At 31.0% G+C, this 16318-nt stretch overlaps 1 protein-coding gene across 1 annotated transcript; it reads right to left on the reverse strand.

Moving 5' to 3' along the window:
• Positions 1-11133: 11133 nt before the first annotated feature.
• Positions 11134-13914, reverse strand: LOC143602712 (gamma-glutamylcyclotransferase 2-1-like). The gene is made up of 9 exons (XM_077079735.1): positions 13758-13914; positions 13015-13143; positions 12848-12924; positions 12692-12748; positions 12466-12522; positions 12334-12374; positions 12180-12251; positions 12014-12093; positions 11134-11539 (listed from the first exon to the last, which is right to left on the reverse strand). The coding sequence occupies exons 2-9, from the start codon at positions 13121-13123 to the stop codon at positions 11352-11354; spliced, it is 681 nt and encodes a 226-aa protein (XP_076935850.1). The 5' UTR covers positions 13124-13143; positions 13758-13914; the 3' UTR covers positions 11134-11351.
• Between the last annotated feature and the right edge of the window lie 2404 nt (positions 13915-16318).

The following is a 16318-nucleotide window of genomic DNA, read 5'->3' on the forward strand; positions in this document are numbered from 1 at the left end:
ACAATTGGTGCTCGCAAATTCGCAATGTCTTGATTCATCCCGTCTTAGATCACTTATGTAGTTAGTAAGGTTTCACAGTTTATTCAGCTCCCTACTTATCGTCATTGGATTGTAATTTAGCGTGTTCTTCGATATCTTGAAAGATGACGACTCATGAACTCACTATTCGTAGGTTCACTTGCCTTAGAGCATCCCCAATAGGGGATTCTTGGAAGTTCGTACATCCCACGTAAAGATTCTTATCTACTACACCATTGGGGTGGCTAAATTTTTAGAGGTTTTTGGACGCCATGTTCTTCCACAATAATCTACTAAAAAATAGTTTATACGGGAAAAGATAGGATAGGTGGGCTACGAGTTGGGTTTTTATTTAAAAAAGAAATGTATTCTTCGTTTTGAGTAATACACACTTAGTAATAATATAGTTATAAAATATAAAAGTACTTTATTAAATATAAGCAGTTGATATTATAAACTAAATAATTAATTCATTTTTTTAATTAAATATTACAATACCTAAATCTTACACTACTAAAATACAGTAATTGACTATTTAATTTAAAATCTAAAATAATTAATTTATTTTAATTTATGATATTTACTGTTTATAATTTATAAAGTATTTTTTTATTTGATAGTACTATTGTACATATATATAAATATAAAATTTTATAATATCTACATATTTTTAACAAAGAATTACTTTTTATATATAAATAAAACCCAACCCATGGCCCATCCCATATTCCCTTTTTCATGCATAAACACGTTCTTGTGTTCGTGTGGAAGAATATGTCATCCACAAACTTTCAAAAACCTTGCCACCACAATGGTGTAGGTTGCAAGAATCTCCATATAATCTCCTTTAACGGAAGAAATAGAAGCTCAAGAAGGAATACCAAAACCTAGTTCACTCGCTGAGTCTCTTTGCATCCATGGCTAAATGGTTAAAGCGCCCAACCGGGCAAATTCGTAGGTTTGATTCCTGCTGAATGCACTTTTTACGTTCAGTTCAATCGCTGCTCACAGAATTGATACATATAGCTCGCCCTTATAGCTTATGGGGCACTTCACTCGCTCAACACTCGTTCAAAACATCCACTCTTTCTTCACTCGCTAGGGAAAGATAAAGGATAGATGACTGAAAATCCCGCTTAGAGATTGCAAAAATTACCCATCTTTTCTTTTATCTCGGGGGAAATACGATCGGGAGGGGCTAATTCAAAACCCTCTGGTAAAATAAGAACAACCCCTACATTCAAAGCCCCTTTTTTTTAAGAATTCTCAAGAATGCCCTATTGGAGGTGCTCTTATTGGTGATGGTCTCAGTCTTCATGCCTATGTAGACGCTAATTAGGTTGGATGTCCAAATGATCGTTGATCTACCGCATTGCACAATTTTTTCTTGGACTTAATCTTAGTTATAGTTTCAAAAGACAACACACAATTGCCAAATCTAGCATTGAGGCAAAGTATGTGACTCTTGCTCACATTACACTCAATCACTAGATATTGTTGAAACTAACCAAGTTTCATATTACACTACCTATTCTACCCACCTTGTGGTGTGACTACCTGTGCCACATACCTAGCGGATAATCCAGTCTTTCACTAGCATTAAGCGTACCATACATCTAGATATACACACTTCATGCGATACATGATGATAGCTTAATGACGTCATGTTTGTTACGTTTGCACATATTAGCCGATTATATCTCACCTGATATAACTATTGTCACACCCCGACCAAAGGCGACGGAACATGTCGGGGTGCAACGGATTGCTCAAGAACACAAGACACTATTAAAGTGATAATATTTAATCAACTCATTAATTTCATTCAATCACCAAAGTAACACATTGTTCATACAAATAAACACCAAAATATAAGAAATAAATATTGTTCATTCTTCAAATAACCTAGCGGTATCAAAATAGAATGACATCTTCAAATTCCAACTCAAGTAATAATCAAACCTGTAACAATGCATAAAATAATATTTGTCAACACGTATGTTGGTGAGCAATTTCATAGTTTGAGTATATATAATATTAGCGAAATCCACAAACGTATATGAGACCATAAAAAAGCATCAATCTGGTATATAAAACATATGTAAATGAGGATCCTTTCTAATCGGTAACAACCGACATACTTGGATAATGAGGCCCTATTCTACTAGCACAAGGCTAAGTAGTTAGGGGAGCGTATGATCATACTTATTGAGGCTCAACATCAACATAAAATAAACAATCGTGCACGTAAAGCATATGAGACATATAACACACAATAGAGCAAGTATTCTAAGTATCATACACCCTAAAGTTTGTGGTTTGAGAAATGAGTATAATAAATCATTCTTATTTTGAATAATTATGCATGTTACCCCCAAAATATAAAAGTGAAAACGGGGGGATGAAATGTACTCACGTTAACTAAGTAACTTGAAAGATTGATTCGTGAATAATTGGAGATCGGGTTAACAAGCAAGACCTAGATTAAACGGGTTTTAAGTTAGTATGTAGTCTTGGAAGGGTTTAAAGTAAAATATGATAAGTAAAGTAAATAAATGAAATTTATGGTTTAAAAATGTAAATATTTGGGAAATTAAAGACATGTTCTAAAAAGTAAGTTTACTCAAAACCGGGTCTTGGTATTTCATTCATAAATATTACTCAACCTATGTTAAGTAACTTATCTGGGTTATAATGCACTATTGCAAGACCCTTGGTTATATAAATACCAAAACAAGGTTTTAATCGAGTGTTCGGATTTGTCAATTTGAGTCTAGATAATTAACTAAACTCAAAGTCAACTTTCCAAAGTGATAAATGTTATGAGATAACTTAATAAAAATCAAAAGACTAAACCAAGCATATAGTTCTATTGTAAAGAACCTTACCGTCCGTTAAACGAGTATTTGGTTTCACCGGTCCAAACTTGTTATAAGATCAAGTTGGATTCCGACACACCAAGTATGTTGATAAAATAACTTAAAATTAGTTTAAAGTACATTTTTGAAGAAAAGATGAGTTTCGGTGGCCAAAAACACACTTGTGTGTTTTAAGCAAGTGAACTCGGTTTAGTTCGGTTTTGGTTCGGTCCTTGACTCGGAATGACACCGAGGATGGTTGCCACACACCCAAATAACATAGAACTATTAAAATGATTTTAAAAGTTATAATATTCAAATCTTACATAAACATGTTTATTTAACTATTTCAAACTAAACTAGTAAACAAAACTAGTAAACAAGAGTTCGGTCTTGGTTCGGTTCTAAACTCAGGATAAAACCGAGGCTAGTGACTTCATATCCAATACCATGGTGTAAGATTAAATATATAATTATATATATTTATATATGACCATTATAATCATTTATATTATAATAGATCAAAATATTCACTATACCTTATTATATATTAGTTTGGTAATTGTTGATGGGCCATATTACCTATAACTAACTAATAAAGGGTTTCCCTTTGAGTGTATATAAAGAGAGATAAATATTAACATCATAACCTAATCACACACACATAACAATATTGTGTGCCTCCTCTCTCCTAAACCGGGTTCCTCTCAAGAACCCTAACACCATCCTTAACTATACATCCTAAAGGGGAACTCGACCAAGCTGACAACCTTGTCGTCTACATCCTTCTCTGTTGTGGTTACTACTCTCTCTGTTGTAACAGGTTCATAGGTTTATTTTTTATTCATGTTATTTATTACTTACATGAAGAACTGATCAACATGTGGCATCAGGGTGATGTTGATTAATCAGTTATTCATGTTTTCTCTAAATCTGGAATTGAATCAGAAGACATGGACTAAAACTTGATAAACCCTAATTTTTTCGGTTTCTTTTTCATGTTCTATTACGAAAACAATATATGAAACTGTTTAAAATCGCTAAAATTCATATTTAGTAAACCCTAATATTTTTGAAATCTGTTAAATTCATGTTTAAAGATTTCGATTCCAGGTTTTTTGTATGTTTAATTGTTAAAATTTTCGATGATGTTCTTCGTGTTCATAATTATTATCGAAATTTATACATATGTTGGTTCAAAATCTAGATTAAAATTTGTTAATGATTATTTAGGGATATATTTATTCAAATCTTGGATAACTTAGAAGTTTAATATTTTTTAAAAAGATTTGAATTCCCCTAAAATAGGAAACAAATATAATTGTTAATCATTAAAAAGATTTGAACCAAATCTTATCATTATTAATTTAGTTTGAAAATATCATGGGTTAAGGGCTTAAACCAGTTTACGGGTTCACAGGTTATTTAAAAATCATGTATTATGGGCTTAAAATAACTTATGTGTTCTAGGAGTTTATGAGTTTCTAAAATGGTTTGGGGTCATAACCCATAAACCCGAAAACTCACTAATACCGAAATCAACATTTTTTCTAAAAACTCCATAAAATCATGTAAACACCCAAATACTGAAAAACCTGCTAAAAGCCGGAAACTGGCAATTCTCGGGAACCCAAAATTTCCGAGGACTAATTCCGAAAAATAAGGTTTTACCGGAAACTTAAAAATTCTTACTCTAAACATTTTTCTGCTATTAACTAATTAAATGTTTTGTAAACCTTAAATATTATAAAATTTTACAAAACATAAAGGCTTAACTTGAATGAACTTTTGATGTAACACTTCTGCCCAAAGGTGATGAGTTACATTTACTATATCATTCAAGTTTAACTGAAAGCTTTTGTTAGTTTTTTGCCTAACATGATAAAAATGTCTCACTTCAGCTCAAAGGTGATGTGTTACATTTTATCAAGCAAAACTAGCATGTGCATAACTAAAATAATTGTATCACTTCTGCCCAAAGGTGATGGGATACAAGTGTTTTGCACACATATTTAAATAAATTTTAATTCTGCCCAAAGGTGATTTATTTTTTGTTTAAGTAAAACTTTTAATTATAGTCTATTAGTTTGATGTTAATAATAGACATATCACATCTTTAATAAAATATAATGATTCTCACATTAACGATCCTTCATTAAGCTAATGATCATAAATTTAATATGTATTATTTAATATCCCATAACATTACTCGCTATATATTCTTCTATAAATAACTATCTCATCTAAATCATCCACTCTAATATTAAAGCATAATATAAGTTTTACATCATAAAGAGTTTCAATAATATTTAGCTCTTCTTAGTTTTAGTTATCCCTTAAGACATGATATGACTATTCTACTGCTCTTTATAATAACAATCATTCCATTGAAAACTTGAGCATAACAAATTGAATGAGTCAATCATATTGTCTCTTACGATAATGATAATCAAGAAGTTATATAAATAAATGCTATCACTATAGTTATTCTAGATTTAGTTTTTCCTAAGACTAATCAAAATAATTCCTAAGATTCATACACTCCTTAAAAGTTCTAACTATAAGGTTAAATGACATTACTGAATACATCATAATGTACAATACCATGGCCATAAAGTTAAGGGTTCACACATGGAAATAAGTACACTTTTCTAATGCATTACATACTAAAAGTTTCTATTATTACAATTTGTTGCCTTAAGTATCAACGATAACACTCATAAGTACAAAAGAAAAACGAGTATGTTGATTAGTAACACATGTAAAAGAAAAGAATATGGCAATGGAACATAAGATGTTATTCAACTCACTACCATTAAAACCTTAAAGAGGATAATTCTAAGGTTCATAGACAAAATACAAGTATTACTTTCAGCTTTAAGTTCTCTAAGGAGAAGTCTCGTTGTAAAAATATGTCATTATATTAGGCATAAGTAACAAGGCTATTCATAATTCAAAAGAACATCTGGCTAAAGCAGTAGTCGTATATTAATGATATTTAAGTCTGCTAATCCTAATATTCCAATTAACATGATAGGTTGAATCTAGTTCTATAAGTTTTTTTTACTGATATCAACAAATAACTAACATAAATGTTGGTGACAAAATTTAAATGTTAAGGCTATTATAGCCATGAAAAACTGTCTTCTAATTACGTTTTATGATACCTTAAATATTCTGGAGATCCATCAGAATTTAGTATCAATACTTAATCTACATTATGACAGTTGTGAGGTTTGCATAGCCAACATAAAGTTACTCTTACCTTAAACTCTCATATTATTTGTTATCAATATCTTGATTGAAACATTTATTAAATAGAATTAGATGATACTACATATTTTCACAACTTTTGTTATCATGCAAATAAGAATTTAACAAAAGACAAATTAGACTTATAAAATTCATCCATTAAAACCAAATTTCATGAGAGAACATGACATGGTTGATGAGGGTGAATTTCATCTAATCTCATTCTTAGTGATTTTAATCATGTGTTGATGCCCTAAACATTATTTGGCTTAAGGAATAAGTATGGGTCCACTATAAGCTATATTTTACTGACATTCATGGAACTTATTCAAAATGGAATATTCAGACATAATTCTTTTATCATTTAAAAAGCTATTTACTTGTATCTAATCTGACTTCTATGGTCCATGGTTTTTACAAAAATCCATTCATATATACCTAATATGATTTCTTCTAATATGTCCCTAAGTTTATTATGACATCTGGACGTTAATGAAATCAAATCAAGTCTAACATATATATGACATATTCCCACATCACATACATCATTGAAACTCTTTATGTAGTTTTTCTAGAGACATTAAAGATTAGTGGGAGCATTAAGTGTCTTGATCATAATCTGTAAGATTTGCAAGAGGTGGGGAGTGAACACTTGATATTATCTCAATTACACCTCTTGTACAAAACATTGCCTCATCACAACACTATTCCATCAAAACTTATCTCTTTAGAATTTATTCCTACTCTTACAAAAGTTTCATTGTTTCTTAAATGTGGAAATACTCTAATTCCTTACTAAAAGAATCCTCACAAGAGAAACTATGCCGACTTACATCATTAACTTGTTTCTCTATTAGAATCTATTCGTCTTTAAATATTGACCCTAAGCATGCTAATTTCCTAAACGTTTCTAAGGTCAGTGGGAGCAGTAAAAGTCCTTATAATGACTTGTTAGAAGTACAAGATGCGGGGGGAAGAGAGTCATTTAACTTTACTCCAAATTTAACTCCAATTACACCTCTTGTATACCATACTGCACCAACTCTTACACACTTAGAATCCTAAAAATGATAGCAACCTAACCAAGAGCTAATCCATAAAACCGAGACTTTCAAAATTACCCAATAATCAACTCAGGAGGCCATCTAGGTTTTAAAACCTACTAACATTGATGATTATGTAACCTCCCTAACTAAAGTTAAAATGGATGTTGGAAAGCTTACTGATCAGACCTCTTCTAATTAAACCATTAATATCAATCATTATTCTAAATGGAATAAAGCTATTATTAGCAAAATTGACTCCATAAGTCATAATAACATTTGAGAGTTTGTTGAAACACATAAGGGTGTTCATAACTAAACTAAATCCTAACACAAATGTTAAGACACTAAGATGCATGATTGATTATTAAAAGTTATATTAAAGAGGGAATAAATCATCAAAGAATCTTATTACCTATATTACAAAATATTTCTTTGAGGATCGTTATTGTTCAAGTAGCTTAAAATAGTTTAGAGCTACATTAGATGAACATTAAAACAACTTTCCATAACAATTTGCTTACACATTTGTATGTTCATAAAACAACCTAAAAGTTATAAACTGAAGGTCAAAGAACATTTAGACTATAAGTCAATAAAGTCCGTATATGGGTTATGCAACATCATAATATGATGAAACCTAAATACAATTATGTTAATCAAGAACCAAGTGGATTAATGTACCTACCTTAAAATGAGTGGGAGCGGCTAAATCAAACTTGTCCTTATATAGATTACATTCTTTTGACAAGTATATGATACATAAATCAAAACATTGTTCATACATACTTTGATATGATAGATCTTAGAGATATCCCTTACATGATAGATATCATAACAATTTGAGATAATTTAAAAAAAAAGTGAGAACTCAAACCGGTTGATTACTCTAAACTTTGTTATATTCAAAGATAACATAATGTAATTTTCGGGATATATTGTTATGTCAGCAGATAAATCTATTCCACGGAGGAGTCATAATAAACTGATAACAACAATCTAAGTTATAATGATATAATATGTTGATCAATCACAACGCAATTAGCGATAAATGTTGTTGAAATTTATCAGTGGACTCATAAGTTTATTAACTCCATATAATATATATATATATTGAAGAAATACTGTGATAAAGTCAGCTACCATGTTTTCTCAAACAGTAACAGTTCGAGAGGTGCTGCATTAAATTTCGATATGAAACTAATTATTTGTTTATGAACAAATTGAGGAATCTAAATTTTCGTATCGAATACATTCATGATATGCTTAAGTATCCGATAACTAAAAGTCTCACCCATAAATATTATGAAAGCGCTTATGACGGGTTATTGATGACTATGCGCAATTGCATATCATACTATGAATGATTAACTATTAAAATTCCTCATCTGTTTTGATTTTGTACGTCTCTTAATATGTTCTGCATGCATAATGACATATCAATCAATCAATCAATCATGCCCAGTAAAATCCCACCGACAGCAAAGCTATAAGTAGGGTCTGGGGAGGGTGGGATGTAGGCACACCGTACCTCTATCCAAAGGAATAAAGAGGTGACTTCCAGAGAGACCATCGGCTCTAAGTACATGTGTATGAAGCAAAATAAAGGAAATCAAAGTTTAACAGTTATATAAAAATTACTACTAAATATAATAATATTAATAATAAGATCACAGTTTAACAGCTATATAAAAGCTAATAATAATTATAATAATAATAATAATATATGTAAGGGAAATACCATTATGGTATGTGACCTAAATAAGTTAAGTCTAAGCCCTAAGGTATTCAATTCTCTTTAAAAATCCTTAACTTTAATTCTACTTCTCCACAAATTCCTATCCTCAACCATGTCCTCGGAGAGGTTTAGGTCTATCAAATCAATGCATAATGACATATAGACGAATTAATATACAAATCAAACGTTATGAATGGCTTACTTGAAAATTTTGATCATAACTACTTAGATTTTAAATAAGGACTGTAGTATGATTAATGGGGGTCTTGAGCTGATGTTCAATGACTGTATTTCTCTGCTCCAGTTTAAGTTTAAAGCTAAAATGAGTGTTAACTCCTTATCAGGCTTATCTAATACTCATAATAAATGATTACTCGGCCAAGTGGGAGAATGTAAGATTAAATATATAATTATATATATTTATATATGGCCATTATAATCATTTATTTATATTATAATAGATCAAAATATTAACCATACCTTATTATATATTAGTTTGGTAATTGTTGATGAGCCATATTACCTATAACTAACTAATAAAGGGTTTCCCCTTAGGTGTATATAAAGAGAGATAAATATTAACATCATAACCTAATCACACACACATAACAATATTGTGTGCTTCCTGTCTCCTAAACCGGGTTCCTCTCAAGAACCCTAACACCATCCTTAACTATACATCCTAAAGGGGAACTCGACCAAGCTGACAACCATGTCGTCTACATCCTTCTCTGTTGCGCTTACTACTCTCTCTGCTGTAACAGGTTCATAGGTTTATTTTTTATTCATGTTATTTATTACTTACATAAAGAATTGATCAATACATGGAACTCTTTAAACTTGAATTAGAAACTAAACTACTTACAATATAAACAAGACTAGTAAAGCATTAAAGGAAAATAATATAATCAATGACTATAATGAGTCCTCCATGAAGCCTTGCCTTGTAGCATATCACCTCAACCGACCATGGCCGGAGAAGATGAAAGCCGAAGGAAACAAGGGGTGCATATTATATATATGTTGTACCACAAGATTCAATTAGTAAGTAACAAAACAAAATTTAAGAAAATTTGTTGCTTGATTATTAAGAATCTTGAAGAAAGAATACTTTGATTTGAGAGAGAGTTTGGAGAAGATGAACAACCAAAGTGGTGTATGGAACCTTGCTTTTATAATGGTAAGAGTATGGTTTATTCATATGGAAAAATTGCATGTGATTGGTTAAAATGGTCAAACAAGCTTTTGATTATTGACAATAATAGTCCCTAAAGTTTGTTTTAAGTCATTTTTCATCATAAAGAGGTGTTTTAGCGTATCGAAAAGGATGTCTTCTTGACCCGACATTTGTGAAACATAACCGAATATAAAATCCAATATTTTATTAATAACGACGAGTCCAAAAGATCAAAACAGGCCGGGTTTTTGATACAAATACAAATGCAAGTTAAACCGAAAAAATGACAAATGTTACAACTATGATTTATTTATCCAAATTCAAACTTTATTAAACGGTATTCATGTTTTTTGTATGATCTATTATCCTGTAACCATGGTTACTGAATATCATTAGCTTATTAGTTATTAATCTAATTTCTAAAGCATGCCTGATGCAACAAGAGTACCAAGTTGCATAGAAAGAATTTTAAAATCACACCAGATGAGCATTATAATGCTATAATTTATGGCATGTTAGAAAATTAGGACCTGTTAGTTAGCAACATGCAAATCTTGTGATTGATGTTACGGGTTTTCTCGGGTAACTTTTTTTTCAACGCCCTTTTATTTTAAATTTTGTCACTCATGAGATTTGATCCCTCACCACTCGAAAAAGCAAAGTCTTATCCAATACTTTGACACCGTTAGGCCAAAGGCCCTTGGGTACCTAGCCCTGATTCGTATGGAGTTCATGTCCTAACCAAAGAATCAAAAGTCGAATTCGAACTTAACTTGGTCCACAAATATCTTGGTGAGTTGGTGCCTTGATAATATGGCCATAACCTACTTGGAGTATATGATACCATCATAACAATGAGGTGGTCCTAAATACTAGTAGTACAGGTCTAAGCATAAGGTACCCTGTAAGCTATAGCTCTACATTAAGGGGCCACAATGGTCCATGAACTTAAAGCCTATGGTGCTTATGAGGTGGTCCATGGCTCATTGTTATCCACTTCTCTCAAACCATTTCACACCAACCAATTAAAGACTACACATTCAAGCATTTATAACAACTTATAAACATGTAAATGGAAATATGATCATTCAATTCTATGGCCTTCATAATAAGAAAGTACTCAAACTAACATAAGTAACGAACCCAATTCAAAGGGCCGATCGGTTAACAGACTAAAAACGGAAGTAATTAAGCGCGGTGTGTCATGTTATTGCCAGATATATCAATAGGGTTAAGTAAACCAAGTTATTGCTCGTGCTCTCGCGTTATTTGGTGTCCAAGGCAATTGCTTCAGGAAGGTGAAGCAGTTTATGAGGTGACATCGGGGACTTAGGCTTAAGAGAAGGCCCGGTTAATCTGTTGCTGCTGTTTTCTTTCCAGGCTCCCAGATCCATGATTCCAAGTACTTTTCTGACTTCATTTGCCAACTCTATGACCATGTCATCTTCATGACCTGTTTAACAGAAGTAAAAAACGGTTTTAATTTTTTTTTGTTATTCACGCAATGGTTGTTAAACGATAAGATGCCAAAAAGAAGACGTTCCAATTTTCTCGGGGGCATTTTGGAATAAAATTTGTGGGGACAAAGCATGCCGGTAGGACGATGAAAAGATTTAATATGCTTGAAGTGACGTGCATGATAAACGAAAGAGATTGTAATAGAATCTTTTCTTGTTTGTTAAAGATGCCCATCAAGAACGATAACACAAAAAGCTAGTGGAGCAAAAGCAAATAGATAACAAGGGACAAAAAGGTAATTTTAGATGGGATATATGCCCAAAACTCGACGTCCCTATCACGGAACCAATGAATTTTTGCAGGACAAACAGAAGTTAAAATGGCCAGAATATGGTATCCACATAATGGGCATGAATAAAGTTGAAAAATACTTGAAATGACCACAGTGGAAATGTAAGTAGTAACGCACCAATATCAAACATCGCTTTCTCCAGCACGAAAATGTAGTCTCGGTTGTTTCCACACGGGCCAAAAGCAGTAGCAATTTGTCTGAAAATGTAAATTAATTTGAAACTGGCCAATAATCACAGATTTAAAAACAGATGAATATTACAGAATAGTAATTAGTATGTTACCTTGCCATTTCTTCCAATGGTGCAGGCCCGAGGTAGTACTTGTTTGATTCCTTGTCTGGAGTGGAAGTGAAACTGTAACAAGTAACACATTTTATTATACAAAACTTTAGATATGCAGATTTACATGGAATTGAAATAAGCTGTAACAACTTACACTATGACTTCTGATAAAGTAGGCTCGTCGGTCTCCCCTTCCTAAATCAAGAATTAACAAAAATGTAGACTTTTAGTTGTGTGATTAAATGAAAAGACAAAATGCATATATGGAACTTGGAAGTATGTTAACCTTGAAAAAGTCAACAGTGGTCTTCTTATCGTACTCGCATTCTCTGTTCTCTAAATACTGAAATGAATTTGAAAAAAATAGATAAGTCAAGATTAATCTGATAAATGTAATATGTTTTGTTTCTGTTAGTTTAAACTTTAAACCTCTTTGGATCTATAAATTAATTGTTTTTACGAAAACAATATTATGGTGAATTATTGATTTAACTTCCAAAAACAATATTTACCTTCATAGCCAATCTTTCCTTCTCTTCACCTCCTCTAACACAATACACAGCTCCCCACTGAAAAATACAAGACATTTCAAGTTAAAAAAAAATAAATATAATATTATTAATTAATAAGAAATGGATAACAGTATGATCTGAATTGTCGGTACTTACGCAGATGGCTCCTTCCTTATATTCAAGTGTGCAGGTCCTTGCAGGATGCTCGGGCGTACCTCTGTGATCAATGCATGCTGTGACATACAAATTATATGATCATTAAACAAGATCAACAGAGATGCATAAAAAGGTAAAAAGTTAAAACATTTTGCACAAATATTTACCAAGATCAAACACGCGGTGGTAATCCTTGATGTACCCTATGATTTTCTCATCATACTCAAACCCTGGGTTCCACACCAATGAGCCATATCCAAACACCCAGAAAACCATGATTTTCTACTCTTCACAAACTACAAATTGTTAAAACAGTTTAAACATTAGTCACATAATTATAAATTTATCATATATGTGCTGCTCTGCTTTGTCAAGAACAAATTAATCAGCAAAGCAAAAGAAGTTTATTTTAAATAAAATACCACTATATAGTTAAAAATTTCATTGAATTTTTATTTTTTTACTTCAAATTTGACTCTTTTTTTTGTCAAATGTATCAAAATTGGTATAGATTTTGTTACCATCTATACAAATGAATAATAATAATATAAAGTAGCAAAAACCAAATTAGACCTTTTAGGGTTTATCACAAAACTAGGCCAAATCATGAATCGTTTCTGATTTTACTTTTGTGTTCATAATAAGTTTATAATAATAAAATACACACACACACACAAGTGACTGGAACCATATTCATAATTGACTTCAATAATAATAATAATAATAATAATAATATAATATAGAATCCAAAATAGCTAAGAGTACCAATCAGATCAACCAAATCCAATTATAATTTCTAAATTCTCAAATATCAGTTATTTTGTCAACATTTATACATATACCTAAATATATGTATAGCAACAGAAATTATAAAAATAAGAAGACATGAATTGATTGATTGAATGCTTACGTAATAGGAAGAAGCAAATTAGAGTAATGTGGAGCGGTTAAACAATCTGACAAGCTGATCGTCAGACGATTTGCAGAAGAGAAGATATATGATTGAACGGAAAGCTAGGGTTTTGGTGGAATATTCCGGCGAGTATGTTAATATTATTATTAATAATGCCGGGTGAATGAATGAATGAATGATGCGATGATAAATTGTAAGGAAGAGGCCTATTTATAGAAGGAGCATTTACCAGCCATTTGATGAAAGTAACTGATATCATCATCATCATCATCATCATAATCATGGATATGACATGTATGTATGGATGATGTATGTATGAAGTAAAAGAAGCATGCATGAGGCATGATTCTTTTTTTTTTTAATTTCTTACCTTTTTAAATATCTACATAATAAAAGGTGGTATGACAATTTTAATTATTAAATAATTTATATACATATATATATACACACATATTTTTAGCTATTTTAATATTTAACGTTAAAGAAAACATTTGACGGTTTTAGGTGTTATTCATTTATGTGAAAAATGAATAAACATCGTATAAGTTAAAAGTATTGTATGAGAAATTTGCTATTGATCGGTGGCAATTTTGTCCGTGTGTGAAAATGTAGTTTGTAAGTGAGCATCAACGATCACTAGGTGCTAGCTAGCAACAACTGGGTTGTTAACAGAAACTAGATTGTCAGTGGTAGTTAAGTTACCAGTAATAAAGTTGTGTTAGGTATTTTTTGATAAGGCCATGGGGTATACTCTAACCCCTACAAAGGTTAAAATGACATGGCACTTTAAAGATGGATTAAACCACTCCCAACTTATGTTAAGTGTGTTAAAAAGGCCTATGGGTTATGCTTTTAACGGGTTAAAAGGAACAATGTGCATTTACTATGTATTAATTACTAATTAATTTTTTATTTTAGTTATGTATTAATAGGAGAGAGATTGAGTTAAATGGGTTAAACCATTTCCTTTGAATGACATGGAGTGAAGAGAAAAAACAAGTGATGTGGAGCTTATGTGAACTTAAGATAAGTTAGAGTATACCTCATGGCCTAATGTAATTGTTAACTAAAATTATAACTGTCTATTTTAAATGTCTAATTTAACCAATCAAGTGAAACGTTGATTGCTTATATCTATTCAAGGAAGGTATATGGTCCAATTTTGTTATGTTGTTTTCATCACTAATTGCATATATATACTTGTTCTTGTGTTTCTTTTTATTAATTATCTAATTAAACTTTAGAAGTATCTTTGAAATACTCGTTCAATGATTTTGCCTATACATAGTAAACGAAGAACACACAGACATTTAAAAAAAAACAAAATTAATTGGCTGGGTTACATGACAAACCCCGGAAGTAAAAGTACACTTGTAAAATATGTGTTATCTAATATTTCATACTCGTTTTTCATGTGTTACTTATGCATCCGACTACCAAAAAAAAACATAATAAACTTTAATAATCAGTTTTATAAATACTAATATTAGTTCGGTACACGGCTTTTAAGTTGATACCGTAAACGTACACCAGTAGGCAGGTTCAGTTTGTACAAAATAATAAGTTGAAAAAGGATATACATAGATGATGATGCATCATGATGTGTGAACCATAGATGCATAGACTAGGTAGGTTCAATGAACCTGGACACTCATGCGTTTAGTCTTTTTTAAACCGCGCATCTTTCATTGATTACATTGTACGTTTAATTTGTAAATAGGAATGGTAACAACTTCATGATTCAAAACAGAATAATAATAATAATAATAATAATAATAATAATAATAATAATAGTAATAATAATAATACATCTTGTTCCACAATAAAAAGAGAATAATTCTGTTCCATAATAAAAGAGAATAAATAAACAAAAACTATTAATTAAACTTAGTTAAAAAATATATTATGTTATACATTTAAAAATATTAAACAAACTAATTATTATTATTTTTTAAAGAACGATAGATCAAAAAAAGAAGTATAATTGGGGTTGGGAATTCAAGTTCCACATGTGATAAAAAATAGAATGTTTCAGGTAATGTTAAGGGTTTTCTAATTAATCTCTGGCGGATTTTCTTTTAAGGGTGGAATGAAAATGATCGAGTGAGTGAGCAGAGTAGCCTGTCGATGATCCAAATGGTTGTTAGAAAAAACAATCGGGCCATATAAAAACGTGTAAAACTTATATTTTTATATTCAAAACTATTTATTAAACAACATTATTATTTTTTAAAACTTATACAGTATAATTTTTACTTTTATAGTAATTAATGGCATGAAAAACTAAAAACCTTTACCTATAAAAAGATATGTTTTAGGGGATAATTCTCAAAATAGTCCAAAACAGGAGAGAGAAAACCAAAATAGTCCATTTGAAGAGAGAGATTCCCAAAATAGTCCATACAAATTTATTTTCAACGTGACATTGGTAATCGTGACGTGAGATTTGTTAACCACTCACAGTGTGACACGTGTAAAGGTACGTGAAAGTTGCTCCCAAATCTGTCTGCGCCGATAGTTTTCTGGCAAAAATCTTTTTCTCATAAATTCATCTCCTC

Source organism: Bidens hawaiensis, unplaced genomic scaffold (genome assembly GCF_021521415.1).
Source record: "Bidens hawaiensis isolate Kalapana, Puna unplaced genomic scaffold, B.hawaiensis_p1.1 tig00001961_1, whole genome shotgun sequence".
NCBI lineage: Eukaryota > Viridiplantae > Streptophyta > Magnoliopsida > Asterales > Asteraceae > Bidens > Bidens hawaiensis.